This window comes from Chiloscyllium punctatum, chromosome 4 (genome assembly GCF_047496795.1).
Source record: "Chiloscyllium punctatum isolate Juve2018m chromosome 4, sChiPun1.3, whole genome shotgun sequence".
Taxonomy (NCBI): domain Eukaryota; kingdom Metazoa; phylum Chordata; class Chondrichthyes; order Orectolobiformes; family Hemiscylliidae; genus Chiloscyllium; species Chiloscyllium punctatum.
Window position 1 is genome coordinate 66,772,329 of NC_092742.1, and position 24,199 is coordinate 66,796,527.

Sequence of the window (24,199 nt, forward strand, 5' to 3'; positions counted from 1 at the left end):
GTAGAGGAAGAGCATCTGGGATCTCAAGACTTGCAGTCGGAAAAAAGTTGAAGCTAGGTTGAAATGGTGCAGAGTATGCTGTCACACCAATGCCCCACCCAACCACTTCCATCTACCCCAAATATAACAGAGCCTGCAGAAGTTGCATCAGTTTATACAGTCATCTCCAGCTCAACCGGAGAGTGGAAGAGAGTCATCCTCATCTGTGAGGGACCATTAATAAGTAAACAAATGGTGGGGCTGAGAATGGGAAGATTGGGGCAGGGGGTGGGGGGGGGAAAAAGAGAACAGGCTCCTGGAAAGCACCTCACTGAATACTGGATATAAAGCTGGCATGCAGGCAGGTTTCCCGTTGTTCTAGGCGACGTTTCCCGCTAGTTAGTGAACTTAGTTTCCTCCTCTAGCACTTCATCCCGTTAGGCACAAGAGCTACATCTATCTCCTTTTGAAAACAATGTTCTGACCTAAACAACTTTCTGTGGAAGTCAATTCCACAAACTCACCATTGTCTGGATTAAAAAAAAATTCATCTCAGTATTTATGGTCCAAATATGACCCTGGTTCTGGACTCCCCCACCATCAGGAATATTCTTCCTGCATCTAACCGGTCTAGTCCGGTTAGAACTTTATAGATTTCCATGAGACCCTCCTCATTGTTCTCAACTTCAGTGTATATAATTCTAACTATCTCAATCTCTTCTAATATATTAATCCTATCATTCCAGGAATAAATTTGGTAAACCTGCACTGTGCTCTCTGCAGCAAACACATTTATCCTCAGGAGGCCAAAACTGCACACAATATTCCAGATGTGGCCTTAATATTCTGTATAAATTGCAGTCACACATCCTCATTCCTGTACTCAAAATCTCTATGAAATGCTACTGCACACTTACTTTCAGCAACTGGCGGAGGAGGATGCTGAGGTCTCATTGAACAGTTTCCTCTCTCAAGTTACTGCCATTCAAATAATAATCTACCTTTGTTACTTTGCTCCCAAAGTGGGTAACATCTCATTTATCTGCATAATCCTGCATTTGCCCACTTTCTCAGCATGTCTCAATCACAGTTCAACATCTCTGCATCCTCATTACTCAAAAAGGTGAGTTAGGGTAAGCTAACTCCAAATTTTGAGATATTACATTGAATTCCCGAATCTAAATTAACATTGTGAATAGCTGGGGTCCAATTACTGCGCTAGACCACTATTCACACCTGCCATTTCAGAAAAAGACGCATTTATTCCTTTTTTTCCTGTCTGCTAACCAACTTTCTATCCTTCTCAATGCTAGCCCCAATTCCATGCACTTTAATATTACACATGATGTGAGACTTGGTCTAAAATCTTCTGGAAATCAAAATAAATCTTATCCACTGGCTCTCTGATCAATTCTGCTAGTTACACCCTCCAAGAATCCCAGAAAATTTCTCAAGTATGATTTCCTTTTGTTTCTTTTGGTAGAATCTTTTGGTTTCTGATTCTACCACTGTTTTCTCAGTTTTCTTTCATAATATCCTTGATAATGGACTCCAGCATCTTGCTCACTACTGACGTCAGACTCACTGGTCTCTCAGTTTTTAGTTTACCCCCCTCTTTAAATAGTGGGGTTACATTAGCTACACTCCAATCAGTAAGAACTGTTCCAGAGTCTAAAGAATCTTGGAAGATGACATCAATGCATCCAGTATTTCTAGAGCCACCTTCTGGAGTACTCTGGGATAATGTTTGACAGGCCCTGGGGATTTATCAACCTTCAATCCCATCAATCCCTTAAATACCATTTCTCAACTAAGCGAGTTTACTTCAGTTCCTCCATGTCCCTAAACCTTTTGTTCTCCATCAATTCTGATATGTTACTCAGATCTTCCCTTGTGATGATAGAAATTAGTTTTATTCATCAGCCATTTCTCTTTTCTCCCATTATAAATTCCCCTGTTCCTGACCATAAAGGATTTACATGAGTTTTCACCAATCTTTTTCACTTTACATACCTATAGAAACTTTTAGTCAGTTCTTAAGGTACCTACAAACCTGCTCTTATACTGTACTTTTCCATTCTTAAATAATACCTTGGTCCTCCTTTGCCAAATTTTGAACTGTTCCTAATGCTCAAGTCCTATTGTTCCTTTCTTGCCAATCTGTAGGTCTTTTTTGCATCTGATAGCATCTCTAACTTCCCTTGTAAGCCATGGTTTAGCCACTGTACTGTTTGTACTCGAGCCAGACAGGAATAGCCAAATTTTGTAATTAAATTTTAAAAGTTTCCTATTAGACAAGTTCTGATGTTGAATCTGCAGAAAAACATCATTTTCAATTTCTCCTTAATGTGGTGTTTAAACTTTGCAATCATTTTGAATACTTTCAATTTTGGTTAAAATCTGTTTCCACAAGCTTGTCTGCTTGCATTCAGGAATTATTGCAATTTATTTTAAATTATTGTAAAACATTCTTGCATCTCTTTATTTACCAGTCTTTGTTAATGTTTTATCACTTTACAACTTCATGAAATCCTCCTAAAACTTAAATTTCCATTTACTGGCTGTTTTGTCATAATTTACTGATTCTAGCCCAGTCATTTATTTTAGAAAGTATATGTATTTTCAAGTTGTTTACGCAACCTTCAAATTGTACACTGTCACAATAAAGCACTGTTGTAATAAAGCTTTTAAAAGTCAATTACAAAGCTTGTTGTTTCTCATAAATGCTTATTTTGCAGTATGGTATAATCTTCCTAGTTTTATAAATCAAAATGGTAGCTCCCACTTATTTTGGCTGCTTGGGAAGTTTCCTGTTTTTTTTGAACAACAGTTTTTTTCCCATTCTTATTGTGATCATGTGCACCTGTCACCACTTTTCACTTATTTCTTTGTTCCAGAGGAACAAGCCAGAGACTTGAGGGGGAGAGTTCTGATTTACTTACTTGAACACTTCACAAGAAATGTTAGAGGAATTAAAACTTACTTGAACTACATACACACAAAATCCCAACCTCAGTGTCAAGAATGTTTTAGCTGGAGTATGCTTTGGACAATTGTCTTAACGATTTTTAAATGTAAAGAATGAAGACCAACATTTTTCATAAAATACTTAAATGCCAACAAACATACTAAATTTTAGGAAAAGTTCTACTAAAATTCAAATGTTGAATCGATACACAGCATTCTGTGGACAAGCCACTGTACTTGATAAAGCTTTAGGTGAAAGGAAAAGTTAGAAAAATAAACTCCCAGAGTAGCATTACATGTCCAACTGGACTGTGATGATTCAAGAGCATGTAGGACCACAATTGCTGGCCAAGCCAGCAACACACAAAAAATGAATAAAACACAAATATATTTTGTCTAGAATTCCAATGTAGAAAATTACTTGACTGAATTGGTTAGCAAATGAACTGTAATAATCCTCAATATCTCTAGGTTGAGCGAAGATAAGAAAAACCTGCTTTTAAAAATTCACTGTTCCTGCCCTTTAATGAAATAAAGCCATATGGACAAGAACAAAAAAGACAAGGCTGCCCAAGTCAAATGATTTTTCCATTGAGCCTAAAATTGGCAACTTGGTCAAGTCTAGGATAAGTGCACCTTGGAAGCAACCATTGTATGTGAAGGGAGATGAGAAATCTTGACAACTAAATCCAAACAAATCTAATGATATAACTATTCAATCCAAATCCAATGCAAGTTAATCTTAACATTATCAGCGTGATAATTTTGAAAAATTGTCATCTGTCAATTAACAAAATGAGAATTTTAAAACATCACAAGAGAAAGCTAAATATGACAATTATAATTTTATCTTCAAGGGACACTGAAGTACTTGGAAGATAATTTCTTCCAAAAATGAACAGTGACAAATTTCATTGACTTTTAATTGAGAGGAGGCCCTGACATTTTTTACAATCACATGGCACAATATGCTAGTTAGTATTATCCATTTTCTAAACTTAAGACATGACACTGAAATTTACTTATTTTAGTTTGAATGGATTCTATGAATTAGTACAGCACTTATACAGAAAAGAACGTGTAAAAATGTAGAATAATATGTTGTAAACGTGGTGTTCAAATTCATTGTGAATGAAAAAGGTACTTGCAAATTCTTTTTGGTGACATGGATGTATTCTTATGCCCTGTTATTTCAAAAAGAGCAGCTCTCAAACCAGAAAACAAAATTGCCACCTTGGTCCTCCTTCATCCCCAATATTCTTAGACCAGTCTTAACTAAAACTGGCCTCAAGTAGTCCTCCCCTCCCGACTATTTTCAACTTTAGACAGCTATCCTTTCAGCCTCCAGATCCAACAGCCTTCCTTAAACACAAAGTTCTTTCCTCTTCACCATTTTCTCCTCTTAAGGCACCAGCTCAAACCTCAAGGATGCAGTTATTGCATTTTCAGTTGTTTATGAAGCACTTCTGCAAAGCACATTGAAACAGTGTTAAAAAAGGAACAAAAAAAAAAGAAAATTGTTGATCAATTGTGATTTCCTTCCACATTTAAAGTGAAACAGATCAAAAGAAGTTTCTCTCAACTTTCTGCCACAACCTATATCACTGGCTACCAATTGCTCCCAACATAGGTAGCACTACCTCCCAACCTAACCAGGAGGAACACAAAATGGCTTTGTGGGCATGATGACAAAAAATTACAAAAAGACTTTTCTCTTGGCTATGAGAATGCCATGTAGTTATCACTTTTCCCCAAAACCTCTCCCGGATGACCAAGTTTTTTTTTGTGTGACCTATGTCGGCTGTAAAACCCTTATCTTCCATGCTTTAAAATGAACAGACATGCTGAAGCATGAAAATTCTATGAAGGGACAAAACAAAAATCAGACAACAGGTTTTGTAAGAAGTAAATTCATTTATGAAAATCTTCATTGTTTTTGAACAAAGCACTGCATTTACAAATTATACATTGTTTGCTTACTTGCGCAAACAATTTTCTTCAGAAGTAAATTAATGTAATCCTACTTGTACATGATTAATTTAATTAGATGTTTTATATTTGTATTTTACAGCATAAAGAGAAACATACTTGGAAAATATTGGCTAAAGGAATATATTTTATTTTGCCCAATATTAAAATGAGCATTCCACTCAATGAAACTTTAGCCATTACATAAATCTCCATTTTTCTTCTATTGAACAAATCCAAATAGAATGCAAGGAAATAAATCAGGTACCAATGTTATTCAATAATCTTGAAAGGTTAAAAATTCTGTTCCACTTCTTCCTGCCCACCCAAATCCCCAGCCCACAACAATAGGGAAAAGGTTATATTCTCAACTTTGAGACTTGCGAACAGTTTATTTAAGACATCTGCTTCAAAGATTATTAAATCCCATCATGCCTTTCATATTGCCAGTGGCACCTTGTTGGAACTGTCTCATCATTGTCTGTAGACCAGCCATACCACCTAGAGCAGAGCAAAGAACAATTAGTATATCCTAGTGACAAATTTAATCTTGCATCTCTGATTGACTTGAGCTCTTTTTATAACCGAACTCATACCAAGTCCCTTCATCTATCATCCTGTTCACTGGCCTACATGGATTCATGTTCCAAAGAAAGCTGATTTGGTAATTCTTGATTTTCAAACATTTTCATGGTCTTGCTCCTTGCTATCTTTATAAGTTCATCCAGATCCACACCCCCTCAGTTCTGGCCTGTTTTGTATTCCATATTTTAACTGCCTCACCATTAGCAGTGATACCATCAAGCTTTGAAACTCTTCCTAAGCTTCCCTTCTATGTTACCATCTCCTCCTCCTTGAAGATGCTCATTAATACCATACCTCACTGACTGAGCTTTTAGTCACTTTCCCTTATATTGTCTTGTTAAATTTGGTTTGATAATACCCTTATAAAGGATTTTGAAGTCTTTTACCGTGATAAAAGATGCCTTCTGAAAGCAAGTTATTATTGTTGCTTTAGCGCATTTGTCTCTAAATATTAACAGAAATTATTGGAATGGGAAAATAGGCATTATCATAGGCTGGGGATCCATTCAGCCCTTGAATGCATACCCAGTAGAGAAGATTGGGCCCTATTGGTGGCCAACTTACAATGTCCACCTAAATCAGTCTAAAATGTTCTTGATCATTCACCTTCCTTTTTCATTTTCTGATTATGTCTGCAGTTGTTTTTGTCATATTCTGTTTTACTGAATGAGAGTTTGAGGAAACAAGATGTGATGTGAACCTTTAGACTGCATTGGATTGCAGGCACTAGAAAGTGGCTTTAAGCAGCTCCTTTCCAAATGCAATTCAATTCAATAATGTGTCTCTCCCATCTCTATAATTCCTTCATTTTCCCACCACTCACTCCTTCACTTCACCATCTCACCATTTGACCATTTGATCCAGTAGGTCTGCATGGCTCTTCATTATGTGCCTTGCCTACTTTCTGCCTACACCCTTGCACATTATTTCTATCTAAATAATCATCCAATGTCCTTCTGAATACATCAATTCAACCTGCCTCCACCACATTCCATACCCTAACTACTTGCAGTATGGAAAAGCATTTCCTCATCACTTTAAACCTGTCCCCTCATGTTCTTGGTCCTTTTACAAGCAGGAACTGCTTCAATCCTATTGATTTTGCCAGTTCTCTCATTACTTTGAAAACATCTATCAAATCTAAACTCACTACCATCTCTGAGGAGAACAGTCCCAACATCTACAGTCTACCTTCATAACTGAAGTAGTTTTAATTCTGGGAATCATTCTTGAAAATTGCTTCTGTACTTTCTTCAAAGCGTTCACAATGTTACTATAACATGGAACCCACAACTACATAGACAATACTCCACATACTCTGTTTTCTTATTCAAGTTCAGGGTCACCTCCTTGCTCTATACCCCTGATAATAATGCAGAGGATACTGTTTTTTATTGACTGTTCTCTTCACCTGTCCTGCCACCTTCGATGTATGCATGCGCACATCATCAACACATTCACTCCTGAACCCCTTTGGAACTGTCCCCGCTATTTTACATTGTTTGGAAGAACACCTCACACTTGTCTGCATTGAATTTCATTTGTCAGCTCTCTGCAGCACCAACTTGTCCATGCTCTTCCAAAGTTCCACACTGACCTCGTCACAGTTAACATGTCTTCCAAGTTTAGTGTCAGCTGAAAAGTTTGAAATTGCTCCTTACACATCATGGTCCAGATCATTAGTATGTATCAAGAAATATCCCCATATCAACTCCTGGAAGCTTCAAGTCAAACCTTCCTCCAATCTGAAAGATATCCACTTACCATTGCTGTTTCCTATCACTCAGCTAATTTTACATCTATATAGTTACTATCCCTTTTAGAATATGATCTATAAATCTCAAGTCAAATCAGAACTGCTCATGCCTAGCCAATTTACAAAAGAAACAACAAAGCATTTTACTTCAATAAAACACCTCAGTACCACCACTTCACCAGGACTTAGAGATAGGTAATAAATAATGCTCATCCAACCAGAAATACCCCTACCCTGTGAAGGAATAAATAAATACAGAAAACTTTCAAAATGTGCCATTTGCAAAAGCAGTAAATTATGAACTGTAATTTTTAAATTACTGAAACTATATAGTAGAGAACTGAATTTTTAAGAGACAATTCTAAGAACCTGATAGCCAGATTGAAGTTTCCACCGTGAAGCACATGATAAATCAAAAAAACAGGACGGACAGGAAATAGTAGGCAAAAAATGTGACAGCACTTGACAACATACATTATGAAGTTAAAAAGTGAATGAAACCAGAGTTAAATATATGACAGAGATACTTGCCCATATGATGAAGAACTCGTGGATCCATCATTTTAGCCATCTGCTGGTTGAGCTTGGCCATCTGAGATGGGTTGACATTTTTGGACATATCACCACCTGCACCACAGCAGACAGTATTTTTATATCAACTCACTTAAGTTACTTGAGTTATCAAGTTATATCAGAACTTAAATAAATTGCACAAAAACAGACCTGCTCTTTTAATGGTCTGAATGTGTTGATTCCAGTTTTATAAAATATTTAGCACATCCTTTTTTGATTGCATTTTGGACCTGTCAATTTTTATTTGAAAATTCATTTGTTGAATATGTGCATTACCGACAATGCAAACATTTATTTGTCCATTGCTAATTTACTTCGAAGGTGGAGATGAACTCGCCGTGATCCACATAAGTCCATCTGGAACAGGTAGAACGAGAGAAAGGGAGTTCCAGATTTGGATTCAATGATAATGAAGGAAGAAGCTATCGCTGCAAATCTCAACAGTGTATGATCTAAGTAGAAGTTTGCAGCATCTGCTGGCCATTTTTGTTTAGATGGCAGAAAATATACTTTTGAGAGGTGCTGTCAAAGCAGTTCAGACTTCGGGAGTGTGGAGTTGTTATTTGTTGCAGAATTCCAAGCCTCTAACCTGTCTTTACATCTATATGTCCTGACCAGTTCAGTTGCTGCTCAATGGTAACCTACAGGATGTTTACAGTGGGAGAAATCACTGAAGTCACAGGAAATGGTTAGATTCTTTTGTTGGCGATGGTGATTACCTGGCACAGGCATAACTTTCCATACCACCCAAGCCTGAACTTTGCCCAAGTCTTGTTGGTACAGACTGCTTCAGGACATTGTGCAATCATCTGTAAACACCCCCACATATGAGCTGCTGATTGCAGTAAGGTCACTGTTGAAGCAGAAGATGGTTGGATTTAGGATACTGACTAAGGAACTCCTGCAGCATGCCCTGGGCATGATTGGCTTGAAGCAACCCCAATCGTCATGCCCATGCTCCAACACTGACCTGAAAATGCTCATGTTTGAAGGCTCAACACAGAAGACATTCATCATGCATTTCTGCAGTTTTATGGTGCTACAGAATATTTACATACCTTTGAAAAGACCTTTGATTCCTCCCATTTTTTTCACCATTTGAGCAAACTTTGTATATTGCGTCAGGAGTTCTTGAACATCTCTGGTTGTAACACCAGCTCCTCGAGCCACTCTTTGGATCCTTCCTGGTTGTTTACTGAAGAGTTTAGCACCATCTTTATTATCCAGTTCTGGGTGGGGGAGTGAAGAGCAGGTGTTAGTATCAGTGCAGTGATTAATCTAACTTCATGCAAAAATTATCAATGTGCTAACAGGCAGATACAACATGATGGTTCTAATCTCCCAGGAACTGAAATGTGTGAGGAGGAGCTTGCATTCCCTGGGTAGGAGAGATTTAGGTCATCTTAGAAGCAAGTGAACCGAACAATTCTTCTCATCTTCATGTACATATTTAGCTCACATACAGGTATGCTCTGCTTTTCAGCTTTAAAATGGGCAGAAGTGCACATTAATTAGGAAACTGTTCTGAATAATTTAACCCTTTACACTCTGACAACATTCTACAATACAGAGGAACCTCTATTACCCGAAGTTCAGATTACCCGAAAGAGATCTCGAGGTCCCGATAGAAATAATATAAAGTCGTGTTTCCAACACTGATCGCATCTTTTGTTTATAGTGATTAAAAGTGAACTTGGCTCCTGAAATGCTGCCAAGCCCATGCACCATCTCCAAATGACTGACCTCCTGCCCTCTCTCTCTCCTTCTCTTCACATACTTTCCCTGGAGTTAAATCCCCCTTCCCCAAATAATCTGTCCAACATTGTCCTGTACAGGACAAAATACATTGCAGTAAACAGTTAACCGTGTGTGTGTGTGTGTGTGTGTGTGTGTGTGTGTGTGTGTGTGTGTGTGTGTGTGTGTGTGTGTGTGTGTGTGTGTGTGTGTGTGTGCGCGCACACGCACTATTTAGAGAGTCATACCCCAAAAGGCGGCAGCAGTAATCTTGTTGTTGGTGTATCGTCCCACTGCCCCAGAGAGGGGGCAGTGGGCGGTGTTGGACAGGGTTGGGGGCCAGGATTGGGGGTAAATAGGGGTGCGTGTTGGAAAGGGTTGGGGGCGGGGGTGGATGGGGGCATTGTTGGACAGGGTTGGGGAGCGGGCAGGAGGCAGTTTGGGGGCCAGGGGGGTGGTGTTGTTGGATGGAGTTGGGGGTGGGCAGGGGAGTGGCAGTAGGGATGGATGGGGGTGTGTTGGACGCGGTTGGGGGTGGGTGGGGGAGCAGCGTGGACAGGTTTGGGGACAGGGGTCGGGAGTGATGGGGGTGTGCTGGACGAGGTTGGGAGCGGGCAGGGGGTGTTGGGGCGGATGGGTGGTCGTATTGGACGGGGTTGTGGTATGGGCGGGGGGACAGTGTTGGACGACACTAGGGGTGGGCAGGGGCTCACACACAGTGAACTGCTGCTTTGTCTCCTAAATGGGGAGCGGACTTCGCAGAAAGCTCTGGGCCCCAGAGGAAAGGCATTGAATCAATTAACTGAATAATCAATTATCCAAATGAAATAGTGCCTGTCCATCGCGTTCGGATAATCGAGGTTCCTCTGTACACACCGACCAGTGATACATTCTCCTACCTGGAGTAGTTTACACAGGTACAAGAGCAAGTCATTTACCCCTTGAACCTATCCTGCCAATCAATGTCCTCAATTAACGTTGTAGCTACATTCCTAGCCATTGCAACACTACGTGAAATGACCAAGCATGGCTTCCCATATGATTTCTTATTAAAGCCAGAGCTATATACCTGCAGATATGTCTGGCTTGGAAAAACTAACTTACTGGTTGAAATAATATTTATATATATTTGTATTCCTATGTGTGTGTTAATATAAAATAAATCACCAAATACAGAAGAAATATTGGACAGTTAGCCACTTCATGAACTTAGCAAAAACTGGAAAACTGGGCAGGACTTCAATCCAGGGCTGTTAACTCAGAAAAAGGACATTTCTTGCACCACAAGAACATGATCAGGTGATCTCAACATTCTTTCAACGACCTGTTCAGAGATGTTATGGCACACCTTACATGAATCAATCTAAGATTCTATACATCCATTTTTTAAGAAATAGAATCAGTCTCAATTCTGGGGCACAGACAGCCTCACACAGGACACTTCATGCCTTCAATGCACTATCTGGGCCAACACGGCACCTATTGTTAAAGCTCACTTGAGAACCTAACTTGAAAGATCTGGAATTTATTTATGAAAGAACAGAAATTAACATGGTCATTCTAACAGATGAGACTTAAATAATCCAGGTCTTTTTCAATGTATGATTTCAGTTACATCACACTGTAAACATTTGCTATAAATTCTGTGTCTCACAATCTTACACTCCACAACCACCTGAAGGAGCAGTGGTCTAAAGCTGGTGTTTCCAAATAAATCTGTTGGACTATAACCTGGTGTTGTGTGATTTTTAACTTTGTATACCCCAGTCCAACAGTGGCACCTCCAAATCAAAACATAATCATGACTTCACTGAATGGAAAGAAAACATTGACTCTATTGCAGTTAACTTAGTTAGAGAGATGTACAGCACGGAAACCCTGCGGTCCAACTCTTCCATGCCAACCAGCTATCCCAACCCAATTTCCACCTGCCAGCACCTGGCCCATACACCTCCAAACCCTTCCTATTCATATACTCATCCAGATGCCTTTTAAATGTTGTAATTGTACTAGCCTTCACCACTTCCTCTGGCAGTACATTCCATACACATAGCACCCTCTGCATGAAAACATTGCCAAGGTCTCTTTTATATCTTTCCCCTCTCACTCTAAACCTATGCCCTCATTCTCGACTCACCTAACCCAGGGAAAAGACTTTGCCTATTTATCCTATCCAAGCCCCTCATGATGTTGTAAATTCTCTGTAAGGTTACCTCTCAGCCTCCGACGCTCCAGGAAAAACAGCCCCAGCCTGTTCAGCATCTCCCGATAGCTCAAATCCTTCAACCCTGGCAACATCCTTGCAAGCCTGTTCTGAACCCTTTCAAGTTTCACAACTTCTTTCCAATAGGAAGGAGACCAGAACTGCACGCAATATTCCCAACAGTGACCAAGCCAATGACTTGTACAGTCACAAAATGACCTCAACTCGTGTAGTCAATGCTCTGACCAATAAAGGAAAGGATATCCAAACACCGTCTTCACTATTCTGTCCACCTGCGACTCCACTTTCAAGGAGCAACGAACCTGCACTCTTTGTTCAGCAACACTCCCGAGGACCTTACCATTAAGTGTTTCAGGCCTGCTAAGATTTCCTTTCCAAAATGGAGCACATCACCTTTATCTAAATTAAACTCCATCTGCCACTTCTCAGCCCACTGGCCCATCTGATCAAGATCCTGTTATACTCAGAGGTAACCTTCTTTGCTGTCCACTATACTTCCAATTTTGGTGTCATGTGCAAACTGACTAACCTGTACTTCTTACGCTCACATCCAAATCATTTATATAAATGATGAAAAGTAGTGGACCCAACACCGATCCTTGTGGCACTCCACTGGTCACAGGCCTCCAGTCTGAAAAGCAACCTTCCACCACCACCCTCTGTCTTCTACCTTTGAGCCAGTTCTATATCCAAATGGCTAGTTCTCCCTGTATTCCATGAGATTGAACCTTGCTAATCAGTCTCCCATGGGGAACCTTGTCGAGTGCCTTACTGAAGTCCATTTCGATAACATCTACCACTCTGCCCTCATCAATCCTCTTTGTTATTTCTTCAAAAAACTCAATCAAGTTTGTGAGACATGATTTCCCACGCACAAAGCCATGTTGACTATCCCTAATCAGTACTTGCCTTTCCAAATACATGCACATCCTGCCCCTCAGGATTCCCTCCAACAACTTGCCAACCACCGATATCAGACTCACTGGTCTACAGTCCCCTGGCTTGTCCTTACCATCCTTCTTTAACAGTGGCACCACGTTAACCAACCTCCAGTCTTCCAGCACCTTGTCTGTAACTATCAATGATACAAATACCTCAGTAAGTGGCCCAGCAATCACTTCTCTAGCTTCCCACAGAGTTCTCGGGTACACCTGATCAGGTCCTGGGGATTTATCCACCTTCACCTGTTTCAAGACATCCAGCAATACCTCCTCTATAATATGGACATTTTGCAAGATGTCACTGTCTATTCCCCTAAATTCTATATCTTCCATGTCCTTTTCCACAGTAAACGCCATTGCAAAATATTCATTTAGTATCTCCCTCACTTCTTGTGGCTGCCTTGCTGCTCTTTGAGGGGCCCTATTCTCTCCCTTGTTACCCTTTTGCCCTTAATGTATTTGTAAAAACTCTTTGGATTCTGCTTAACCCTGTTTGCCAAATCTATCTCCTGTCCCTTTTTTGCCCTCCTGATTTCCTCTTAAGTATACTCCTACTGTCCTTATACTCAATTTATCCTGTTGATGCCTGACATATGCTTCCTTCTTTTTCTGAACCAAACCCTCAATTTCTTTAGTCATCCAGTATTCCCTATACCCAACAGGAATATACTGTCTCTGGACTCTCATTATCTAATTTCTGAAGGCTTCCAACTTTCCAGCCATCCCTTAACCTGCAAACATCTGTTCCCAATCAGCTTTTGAAAGTTCTTGCCTAATACTGTTAAAATTAGACTTCCTCCAATTTAGAACTTCAAATTTTTAGATCAGGTCTATCCTTTTCCATCACTATTTTAAAATTAATAGAATTTGGGTCACTGACCTCAAAGTGCTCCCTCAATAACACCTCAGACACCTGCCCCGCTTTATTTCCCAAACGTAGGTCAAGTTTTGCATCTTCTCTCATAGGTACATCCACATACTGAATCAGAGAATTTTCTTGTACACACTCCATGTAAACCCTTAACACTATTGCAGTCCCAATCTATGTTTGGAAAATTAAAATCCATTACCATAACCACCTTATTATTCTTACAAATAACAGAGATCTCCTGACAAATTTGTTTCTCAATTTCCCTCCGACTATTAGGAGGTCTATAATACAATCCCAATAAGGTGATCATCCCTTTCTTAATTCTCAGTTCCACCTAAATAACTTCCCTGGATATATTTCCAGGAATATCCTCCCTCAATACAGCTGTAATGCTATCCCTTATCAAAAACACCACTCTCCTTCCTCTTTTGCCTCCCTTTCTATCCTTCCTGTAGTATTTGTATCCTGGAACATTAAGATGCCAGCCCTGCCCATCCCTGAACCATGTTTCTGTAATTGCTATGATATCCCAGTCCCATGTGCATAGCAACATCCTGAGTTCATTAGCCCTGCCTGTTAGGCCCCTTGCATTGAAACGAATGCAGTTTAGTTTTTTAGTCCTACCTTGTTCTCTGCTTTGTCTCTGCCTGCCCTGACTGTTTGATTCGCTTCTGTTCTCAACTGTACAAGTGGGGACTTAAAATCATAATTTCTACTTGAACTCAAATCAATATGTAAGATGGGGTCTGACCTAGATCCCATTTTAGCCTGCTTTCAAGTTCATACAGAAAATTGAAGGGCAATTTCATTGAGATTTTCAAGTGACAGAGTTTCTCCCAAACCTGTTCAAATCATTTACTTTGGTGGGGATTCAGAACAAGAAACCACACATTTTAAAATCAGAGCCAGATAATTCAGGAGTGTAGTCAGAGAATCCTTCTTCCCAAAAAATCCTCCCAAATGGCTGGGACCATTCCTTCCCTCTACTCTGTAGTAGAATTGAATTAGATAATGGCTAATATGCATCTTAACTCCAACTCCTCGCCTCATTTCTGTAATCTTAAAAATCCTTGAACAACCAAAAGAAACTAAGGCTACTTAATAACATAAGAGCCCTGTTGTTGGAGGTAGCATATGAGCATGGATAGAGGATTGGCTAACTCTCAAGAGAGGGAATTGGAAGAAGGGTGACATTTTTAGGACGGCACACCAACTAGTGCAGTGCCATAGGGATCAGTGCAGGGGCTATAATTATTAGCAATATACATGAATGACTTCTATTATGGAAGTGAATGCACTGTCACCAAGTTTATGCATGACAAAAAAAACTAATATAGCTACAATGTAATTGCTAATATACATATTAAAGCCACCATACAACAGCTATATTAACTATAAATAGCTATTATAACAATTTAGCTGTAGCTAAATTGCAGCTGTAAATAGAGGGGAATATTCAACAAGGCCTAGGTACCTTTGTAAACCAAACACAATGTAATTACTCAGGTACAGCAGTAAAATAAATAAATGTCTTCACAGCAAGAGGATGTGAATACAAAAGTAGTGATGTCTTGTTGGAATTGTAGAGGAGTTTAGCGAGACCATACTCGGGAGATATGTGCATAGTTTTGGTCTCCTTATCTGAGGAAGGATGTTCTGGCAATGAAGGGAGTGCAACAAATATTTACCAGATTGATTCCTGTGATGGCAGGGCCGATGTATGAAGAGAGACTGGATTAGTTCGGACAATATTCACTGGAGTTCAGATAAATGAGAAGGGAATCTCAAAAACCTATGAAATTCAAACAGCCTTAGACATGGTAAATGGAGGAAAGATGTTCCCAATGACTGGGAAACTCAGAACCAGGGGTCACAATTTAAGGCTGTGAGATAAACTATTTAGGACTAAGATGTAAAAAAAAATCTTCACCCAGATACTGGTGTGTGTGTGAAATTCTGTCATAGAAAGCTGTTGAACACAATGTTTTGGCCTCAAGGAGTTAGATATAGTTCTTAGGGATCAATGGGTAGGGGGAGAAAGCAAAAACAGTCTCCAGAATTGGATGATAAGCCATGGTCATATTACATGGAGGACAAGTCGGCCTACTCCTGCTCCAAATCATCATGTTTCAAATGTAGAAAATGGATTGAAAGTGTCTCCAGGAACAAGTGGGAAAAACTTTTCAGGAAAAATTAAAGCAACATCTGATAAAAAGGGAATGTTTATCAGTAAATTGCAGTGTGCAATAACGTGCATAAAATCAACACACATTCATTTAAAAGCAGTGCAGTCACTAAACATACTTAACGTGGGAGTTATCCAATGTTGCCCAGTCTGGCTACCGTCTGGTGTTGCTTTACACAATCATCTTTCTCAAGTCCAAAATAGCTGACTTCAGACTTTGCCCAGTGAACTCCATCTGCTACAGTTTTGTCCATTCATTTATATATTACCAGCCCTTTGCAAATTTCTGTTCCTATCTGCTGTCATTTAACTTGCTGTTATCAGCGCATTTTGATTACAGCAAGCCTTTGTCTATGTCATGTACAAACATTTAAGATCGTAATACAGATTGTGAAAGTACATGCTAAATATACTATCTCAAATTGAGTACTTCCTATTCTCACAATTGCTGGTCTTCTACCTCCAAACCAACATTGTAACCAAAACAATAGCACTTAGAATGGAAGCAATCTCTCACTTTTATTTGTAGTCTTTTTATGTGTAAATTTATTGAATGTTTTCAAGAAATCCATATAAGACACTTGCACAGACATCTATTTACCTGCATTAGTTACCTCAGACGAATTCACTTGCATTCAGTAGATGTAACTTAGACTTCATAAGCCTTTTGTGTTTCTCTCTGCTTATTTATCATTATATTTCCAACAACTGGGCCAACATAGGACCTTATAACTGATTTCTAAATAGTTATTGGCAAGTTTCCCTAACATAACAATTTGTGAACCTAGAGTATGATTCCGAAGATCACAGCAATTGCAACAATTTCTACTCCTTGCTATTGGATCCTAAATATTTGTCTGCTTTTAAAACATTTCTCAAACACCATTTAAAAGAATTGGATATCATTATTTCCTCTTGTTACTTCATTTTTGGTGTTACCTTGTACCTCTTGTGTCTTACTAGCTCATTCTCTACAATGTACACTATGCAAATGCACCTCTATTCCCAAGAGGACAAATTTCCATTCCTCCACTTTTTTGAACAGCGAGCCAACGAATCATATCGACCACCAATCTCCTTTACCTGCCTGAACTTGATTTATTAAACAACATTGGCCTTCAGCAAACCAGCATGAGTTCTAGTTACGCTTAACTACTCATGGATTACAGGAGATATTTTTCCTTAAGAGTCCTATGTTAGATACCTTCCTTGTTTGAACATCCTGTAATCTCCAAACCCCAAATACATTAATACTCCATTGTGGTCTTCCTGCTCTTCCCTCATAACTGAGGGATTTCATCAACTGTTTCCAATTTCCACAACTGCATTCCTTTCATGTCTTACTTTCATCGACTTCTCAATCTCTATTTAAGGGGATGAACTGCCAACCAATATTCACAATCAGATCATCAATTCCCACAGTTATCTTGATCCCATTCCCTTTCATTCTGCTTTCTGCAAGGGGTCCATTCTACACGCCTGGTCCCCTTTGTCACATTCATCCAACGATACCAACTTCCATACTAGTTTTACATTTTGACTTCACTTTTCCTCGAAAAGAACATTCTACTCCACTGCAGTTTTCAGAACATTGAACCAAGTCCAACAGTTGCCCCCACATGGCTCTGACCTCTTCCTCTGCATCCCAAAACCATAATAAACCTTCACAGTCCTTGTGTTTTGATTTCACTTTCAGTAGAACAACTCCTCACATTTCTGCCACATCTAGAGTGATCTTCATAAAACATCAGCCTTCCTCTCTCAGCATTCCAGAGGGACTATTCCCACTGACACTTACTGCTCCACCGCTTGCATCACTTAAATTCCAAAGCCACAGATTCCTTGTCGTGCTGACAGAGTTTTCATCACTGGGAACAGCAATTTTTTTTTTTAAAAAAGGTGCTGGTTTGGCAAAACATTTCCTTTCAGCCATAGGAATAACCATAATGTTACTTGCCATTTTAATTCTCTATGTGACATCAACCTTGCCCTCCTAAACTTTTCCAACGAAGGCTGAAGAATGTAAGTTCATATTTCAAATGCAACTACAGTTTTGCTCATACAACATTTGAATTCAAAAGTTTCAGATCACAGTTGTCAACTCCCTGTTTTGAAGGAAAGCAGGTCGTAGTATTAAGCTTTCAGTTAGAAATTCCTGGTTTCCACTTGATCGGTGGACTTTCCAATTTCTCTTGCCTCCTCTCCATCCCAATTTCATACCTGCTTATAAAGTTTATGCCAGAATTTTGATTTTATTTAGGAAATTTGTCATTTAATTTAAACTCCCAATTACAGTGCAATCTATATTCATCATATAGGCGTCACGTTGCTCTTAATTACCTGAAATGTCTCTATAAACATATCGTATTGAAATGTCTCTATAAACACATTGTCTTATCCTATCATTTGCAATCCCCTTCTTGCATGATATTTGGGACTTATAATACAATATTATCTGTATTCTTTTGCTATTCACTTGATTTGTTATCATACATGCTCCAAGACAGGCCCTCTTTTAGGTTAACATCAATTCCCCCATCCCTGGTTACCTGGTGTAATTATAGACGCTTACCCCTATTTGTATCACATACCTTCCTAGATACCTTTCACTATTTTTGTTGGGCCATTTAAAACCATCCAAACTTGAAATCTCAAGATATGGCACTAGTTAAGAGATTAGACAAAAATCAAAATCCGGGCAATATTAACGTCAAGCTACAGATCAACCAGGATGTAACATTGGTGGCACTTGCAATGCCAGCACTTGTCCATTCCTAATTCCTCTGAATTAAGGGTCTTTCTACATTAGTTCTGAGGGCAGTTCAAAGTCAACCACACTAGTAAGAACTTGGAGGTAGGCCAAATCATGGAAGGATGGCAAACTGGTAGAACAAGGTTGAGATGCTAAATGGACAAAGTTGATTTGGTTCAGGACTTTCCTTAAATATTAACCTCCCTTTTTCCGCACACTGGTGTGACAAATCCCTTAAGTTCTTTTCAATAAATTCAATTATTTTTGCATTTAAAAGTGAAGGTAAAAGAAAATGAAAAAGTGCAGTTTCAAATTTAGTGTCAAGGAATGTTTCAAAACATTTCAAAGCACTGAACCAAGAAGTTGGGGGGGGAAGAGAGAAAATAGGAATTTGATGGCCTTAACTCCCGTGCAACTACATTACAGTTTATACAGGTCGAGATACAGAAGTGTTTGTGAAATGTTGCAGGTAATGGAGAACAAACACATAAAACATTATAGTTGAGACTGGAGATAACAAAAGAATGCATGAGTTTTATATGGTTACAACTGAAGTAAAAACAGAGGTTCAACTGAAGGGATATTTTTTAGAAAGTAGGTGCGAATTGTGCAAGTGTTTATATCCCTTCTAAAGTTCTCAATTTTAGCACATTTCATGTGGATTGGAATATTCTTCATTTCACAATTTATGGAAATAGAAAAACAGGGAATTCCAGAGGGACCAAGTGAAAGCATTTTTATGATGGGAAATTTCAAGCTCAGTTCAGTACTGAGGAGAATGTCAATAGAGACAACACAAAGAAACTTCAGGGTCCAACAAGTAATTCAGAACTGAAGCAAGGTAGGTAACTAAAGGGTGAAAGTTATCATCATGAGTCAGTATCTAGGTAAGAAAGAGGAACCAATCTTTGAAAGCAATATTTTCAGAATGTGATTGCCACATACTACCTAACAAAACAGGCAACATAACAGAATCAGGCAAAAGTAGCTCTTTGAGGTTAAATGATAGAGAAGAAAAGTATTGTCAACCATATGGACCAGATGAAGGAAGAAAGAAAGATATGCACCATGGACTCAGAAACCATCTCTTTACTCTATAAGAGCATTAAGTGAAAAGACGAAAGTTGGAAATTAGTTTAAAAATTCATGGATAAGTGAGGCAAAAAAAAAAAAAAGAGCATTCAGAAAATGGAAATAGATACTTTTTTTTAATATAAGTATTTGCAACAACTATCAAGTAATCATTTTGACACAAAAGTGCAGGACAAACATTTAAATTTGAGTACTGTACAGATCAAAATACCTTGGTCATTCATACTGTCCATTATGGTCATTAGTTTCTTGAGCCTTGCCATAGATTCTTGCTCATTACCTTTGCTCATGAAATCAGTTCCAAAGCCTGGAATCATTCCCTTAAATCATAAAAGCATGAATATCATTAAACAATGGAAAAAATTTACTGTAGAAAAATAATGTACTTGGCTGCTTCAAAAATTATCAGGGATCATTGAAATTTATAACAGAACCAAAATGATTCAAGTCATAAAGAGATGTATGCAGTTACACAACACAAAGCCATTTTCAGTACAAGAAAAGTTTTTACTTTTTTTGGAAATAGCCCATTTAAAGATGTTTAGTAAGAATGCCTGTTTAACAAGTCGCACCAAATTTCATTTCACCTACTTGCAATGTAGTAAATATTTTAAACGCACCATTATTTGACTGAAAGGCCCCATCTTCATAATGTTTTGAAACTGTTCATACATATCTCGGAGTGTGAATTGACCTATGAAACAAACAGCAATATATTAAAAATATCTATTTCAAATTCTGCTCTTTAAAAGCCCATCATAAATTAACGCTCACCATGTTTAAGTTTGTCTATTAATTCTTCATTGTCATCCAATTTCAGCTCATTTACCTTGTCTATTAAACCTTCAATATCACCCATGCCTGAAATACAGAAAACTGAAGTTTTAGTGCATTCTACGTTATTCACAAATATATACAATACAATTATTGGAAAACGTACCAAGTAGTTTGCTAATGAAGGGCTGTGTTTTGAACGGTTCAAAATCATCTATATGCTCTCCAGTACCAATAAAAATTATTGGACTTTTGGTGGCAGCCACTCTGTAACAAAATATGAAACTTTAGCACTTTGTTGCTTTGCACTCTTTCTTGCAGGTGTCAGGCAGCTTTTAATTCAACAAAACAACAGGCAAGATAACAAGACGACTTCCATTTAGCACTACATTTATTTAATATTTTTGCCCAAAACTTAACTACTATTAGGAGATATTTTGCTCATGTTTGCTGCAGTTTACAAAGCAAAAGTTCCCAGTGTAATGAGTTTCCTGACTGATATAGCTGCTTTAAAAGAAAAACCTTGATAATCTTCAGACATTTGTCAAGTTTTTTCTTTTTTTGAAGAATAGCATTGCTAAAAGCCACGAATTATATTTCAACATTTAAGCAGAGTCAACAATCCAACTGCAATCAGATGAATTGCAATGCTCATTCACCAAGTTTCTAATTCAGTTCATTTTGTTCGTTGTGTTGGGACAAGATAACCAATTACAAGCTTTGGGACAAGTAAAGGCCTTCAAATAATAAAACTTCACTCAGGATAAAAATATGCAACACATATTCAACTGATAAATTCAAAACATCTTACTGCAAAAAATTGTACTTTTATTGTACCACAATAACGAGCACCCGAGCTACAAATCTTCTCCCAAACTTTGAATTGTACTTTTATATTAATGGCTTTTGATAAATCTTTAATTTGAGCATAGTTTTCAGTAAGAGGGGACAAAATAAATCCACAGATTAAAATTTTAAATGCATTTTGAGTGACACATCAAAAGCTACTTGGTAGACCGAGTATGTAGTTACACAATGGGAAACTTGCTTATGTTTATCATTTATAAACTTAAAAGTTCTTTAGGAGAAGCCATCACAAAATGTTTACAGCAAAACTAGGGTATTTCTAAACTAGTCATTTTCCTATGGTTTTTAAACAAGTTTATAGACTGCATGTACATTTCTTCGTTCAAGTATTCACTTTTGTTCAATTGTGCTTCACTTGAAGACTACACTTGTTGTTGTCCCATGATACTGCACCAAGACTATAAACAATGTAACCTTGTATGACAATTAATGAGATAGTGGAGGCACTGGTCAAAATATTTCAGAACTAACTGAATTCTGGGAGTGTGCCAGTGATCTAGAGAACTGCTTAGATTACACCACGCTCAAGAGGGGAAGGAGACAAAGAAAGTAATGAAGCCAGGTAAACTAACATTTGCCATTAAGAAAGTGCTCGCCCATTATTCAAAAAAAAGCACATCCTGTAAAGCTTAACACAATCAAAGAGTTAATACTGCTTGTGAACTGGAAATAATTGACAAAACATTAGATTTTTTTGAGGAGATAACAAGCAGAGTTGATAAATGGGAATGAGAAGATGTAGTGCATTTGGATTTTTCGAAGGCATTCAATCAAGGTGCCGCAAAGATTTTGTGCAAGTTAGGAGTTCAACAGTATTAGGGAGTTACACATTAGCATGGATTGAGGATTGGTTAATAAAGGAAAGACAACTGGTTTAATGGGTCTGCTTTAGCTTGCAAAGATGTAACTAGTGGAGGATCACATAACAGTTAAGGGCGTCAATTATTTATTATCCATGTGAATAATTTGGAGGGTGAGCAGAGCAAATATTAAAATTTGCTGACGATACAAATCAAATGGAAGGATATGTTACAATGAAGACAAAGAATTTAAGGGATACAGATAGTTTGGGTGAGTGTGCAAGATTATGGCAAATGGAGTTTAATGTAGGAAAGTGCAGGTTTGTTGGGAACAATCAAAAGGTAGATGACAATTTAAATGAAGAGACCTCAACAAGGTGTAGCACTGAGGGGTTTGGGCAAGGTGCATGAAATACAAAAAAGATCAGCATGCAGATGCAGCAGCTAATTATAGTGGCAAATTGAACTTTTGTCTACATTGTTAGGGGGCCAGAGTTTAAAAATACAGAAGTTTTGTTACAATTCTGTGGGATGTTGAGGAGGCCACATCTGGAGGACTCTGTACAGTTTTGGTTGTTGCATGAGAATGAACATTCTGGCACTTGAAGCATTTCGAAATAAATTCAACCAACTGATTCTTCGATGAAGGAGCTGGGTTATGAAGACAGCTGACGTATTTAGCTCTTTGTTCATAAGTTTTGATGGAGGGTAACCTTATTGAAAGATATAAGATTACATTGAGAAGGTGCTTTCACTTGTGGAGGAATCTCAAAGTGGGGGAGATTTCTTCACCCGGTGGATCATGAATATCTGAAATTTTCTACACCAGATGGATGTGGAGGCTAGATCATTGAAAGTACTTAAAAAGTCGGTGCATTCTTGAATTATTGAGGGCTATGATGAACTGACAAAGAGAAGTTGAGGCCTGGAGCAGATCAGCCATGATCTTGTTTAATGATGTTGCAGGTTCAAGGGACCAAACAGCCTCCTCCTGCTCCTATTTATGTTACCTCCGAAGACTAAATACTGCTCCCCAGTCACATATAACACATTGGGGAGAAAATGCTGGGAGTAACCAATCAGAATTTAAAACCCACATGAACCTTCTCCATATCAGAAACCGAATTCCATACACCCTAATATTTTTATGCAGAAACTTGTCAAAAGCTTTCCTTGACCTTCATGTTCCACATTTGCTATATTTTCCCATCAGCCATGTTTGCCAGCTCTTAATGCAACTCTCATCAGGTTTATCAAGTATAACTTTCTGGACTGAAATATGCATAAATTGCTTCTAACTAAATTTCCTTCGTATACATAGCTAATAATTTTGTCTTTAAGACACAAATTTTTCCCTAACTGGACTGCAGTTATACAGATCCCCACACCCATTTTCTGAAAGTGGTTATAACATTCAGCACTCTTCAATCTAAATGAAACTTACGTATTTTCATCAGTATTTCATAAGCAATCACACAGGATTTCATGGCTAACTTCAGCTAGCTCATTTTTTAAGTTTATTTTTTGAAATCTCCATTTTCTCATTGTAACTTGAAATCAGCTCACAGTTTAACTCCTTGTCAGTATTATTCTTTGATTCAACCTCCTTGTTAAACATCAGCAATTTTCAAATTATACCACACACACTTTCTCCAGAGCTTCCCTTAAGAATTTTCTTACAATTTTGATAAATTTTTCCGGATTCTATCTTTTCTCAATCAGATTACGAGACTATGCCCTTCCCTCAGTGATTGCTTGTTGGAACGATTATATCAATTGTTTCATATGTTCTTTCAACTTTAGTTTGTTCGTAACTTCTTTACGTTGAGCGCTTAGTTCCTTCATTTAAATTCAATTCTTAATCTGTAGCTGTGTATTAATTCCTCCTTCACCTCAGCCAACTCATTCTGTCTTCATGAAATTAGGTCTACTAGAATCTGGCATTCTTGTCATTGTGGTATAATTTTCCTTTACTATTGGGATTTTTTTTTGGGACGTAGGGATGACTGGCATGGTCAGCATTTATTCCCTAATCATTCTTGTGAGAGTGGTCGTAAGGCACTCTCGAGAACTGCTATGGCCCCTTATCATTACATATGTAATGACCAAGAACAGATAAAACGAATAAACA

General features: G+C 38.3%; 1 protein-coding gene across 3 annotated transcripts in view; it reads right to left on the reverse strand.

Annotated features, from left to right (window-relative positions):
* Window positions 1-4,840: 4,840 nt before the first annotated feature.
* The window catches only part of srp54 (signal recognition particle 54), a 39,292-nt gene continuing 19,933 nt past the window's right edge, over window positions 4,841-24,199 (reverse strand). For all 3 annotated transcript variants that reach the window (XM_072568935.1, XM_072568937.1, XM_072568936.1), the window contains exons 11-17: window positions 20,568-20,668; window positions 20,402-20,488; window positions 20,248-20,321; window positions 19,839-19,947; window positions 8,887-9,057; window positions 7,787-7,882; window positions 4,841-5,415 (exon numbers count right to left, since the gene is read on the reverse strand). In XM_072568935.1, coding sequence (XP_072425036.1) covers window positions 5,324-5,415; window positions 7,787-7,882; window positions 8,887-9,057; window positions 19,839-19,947; window positions 20,248-20,321; window positions 20,402-20,488; window positions 20,568-20,668 — 730 coding nt within the window. In that variant the 3' untranslated portion in view covers window positions 4,841-5,323. The remainder of the gene's footprint in view (window positions 5,416-7,786; window positions 7,883-8,886; window positions 9,058-19,838; window positions 19,948-20,247; window positions 20,322-20,401; window positions 20,489-20,567; window positions 20,669-24,199) is intronic.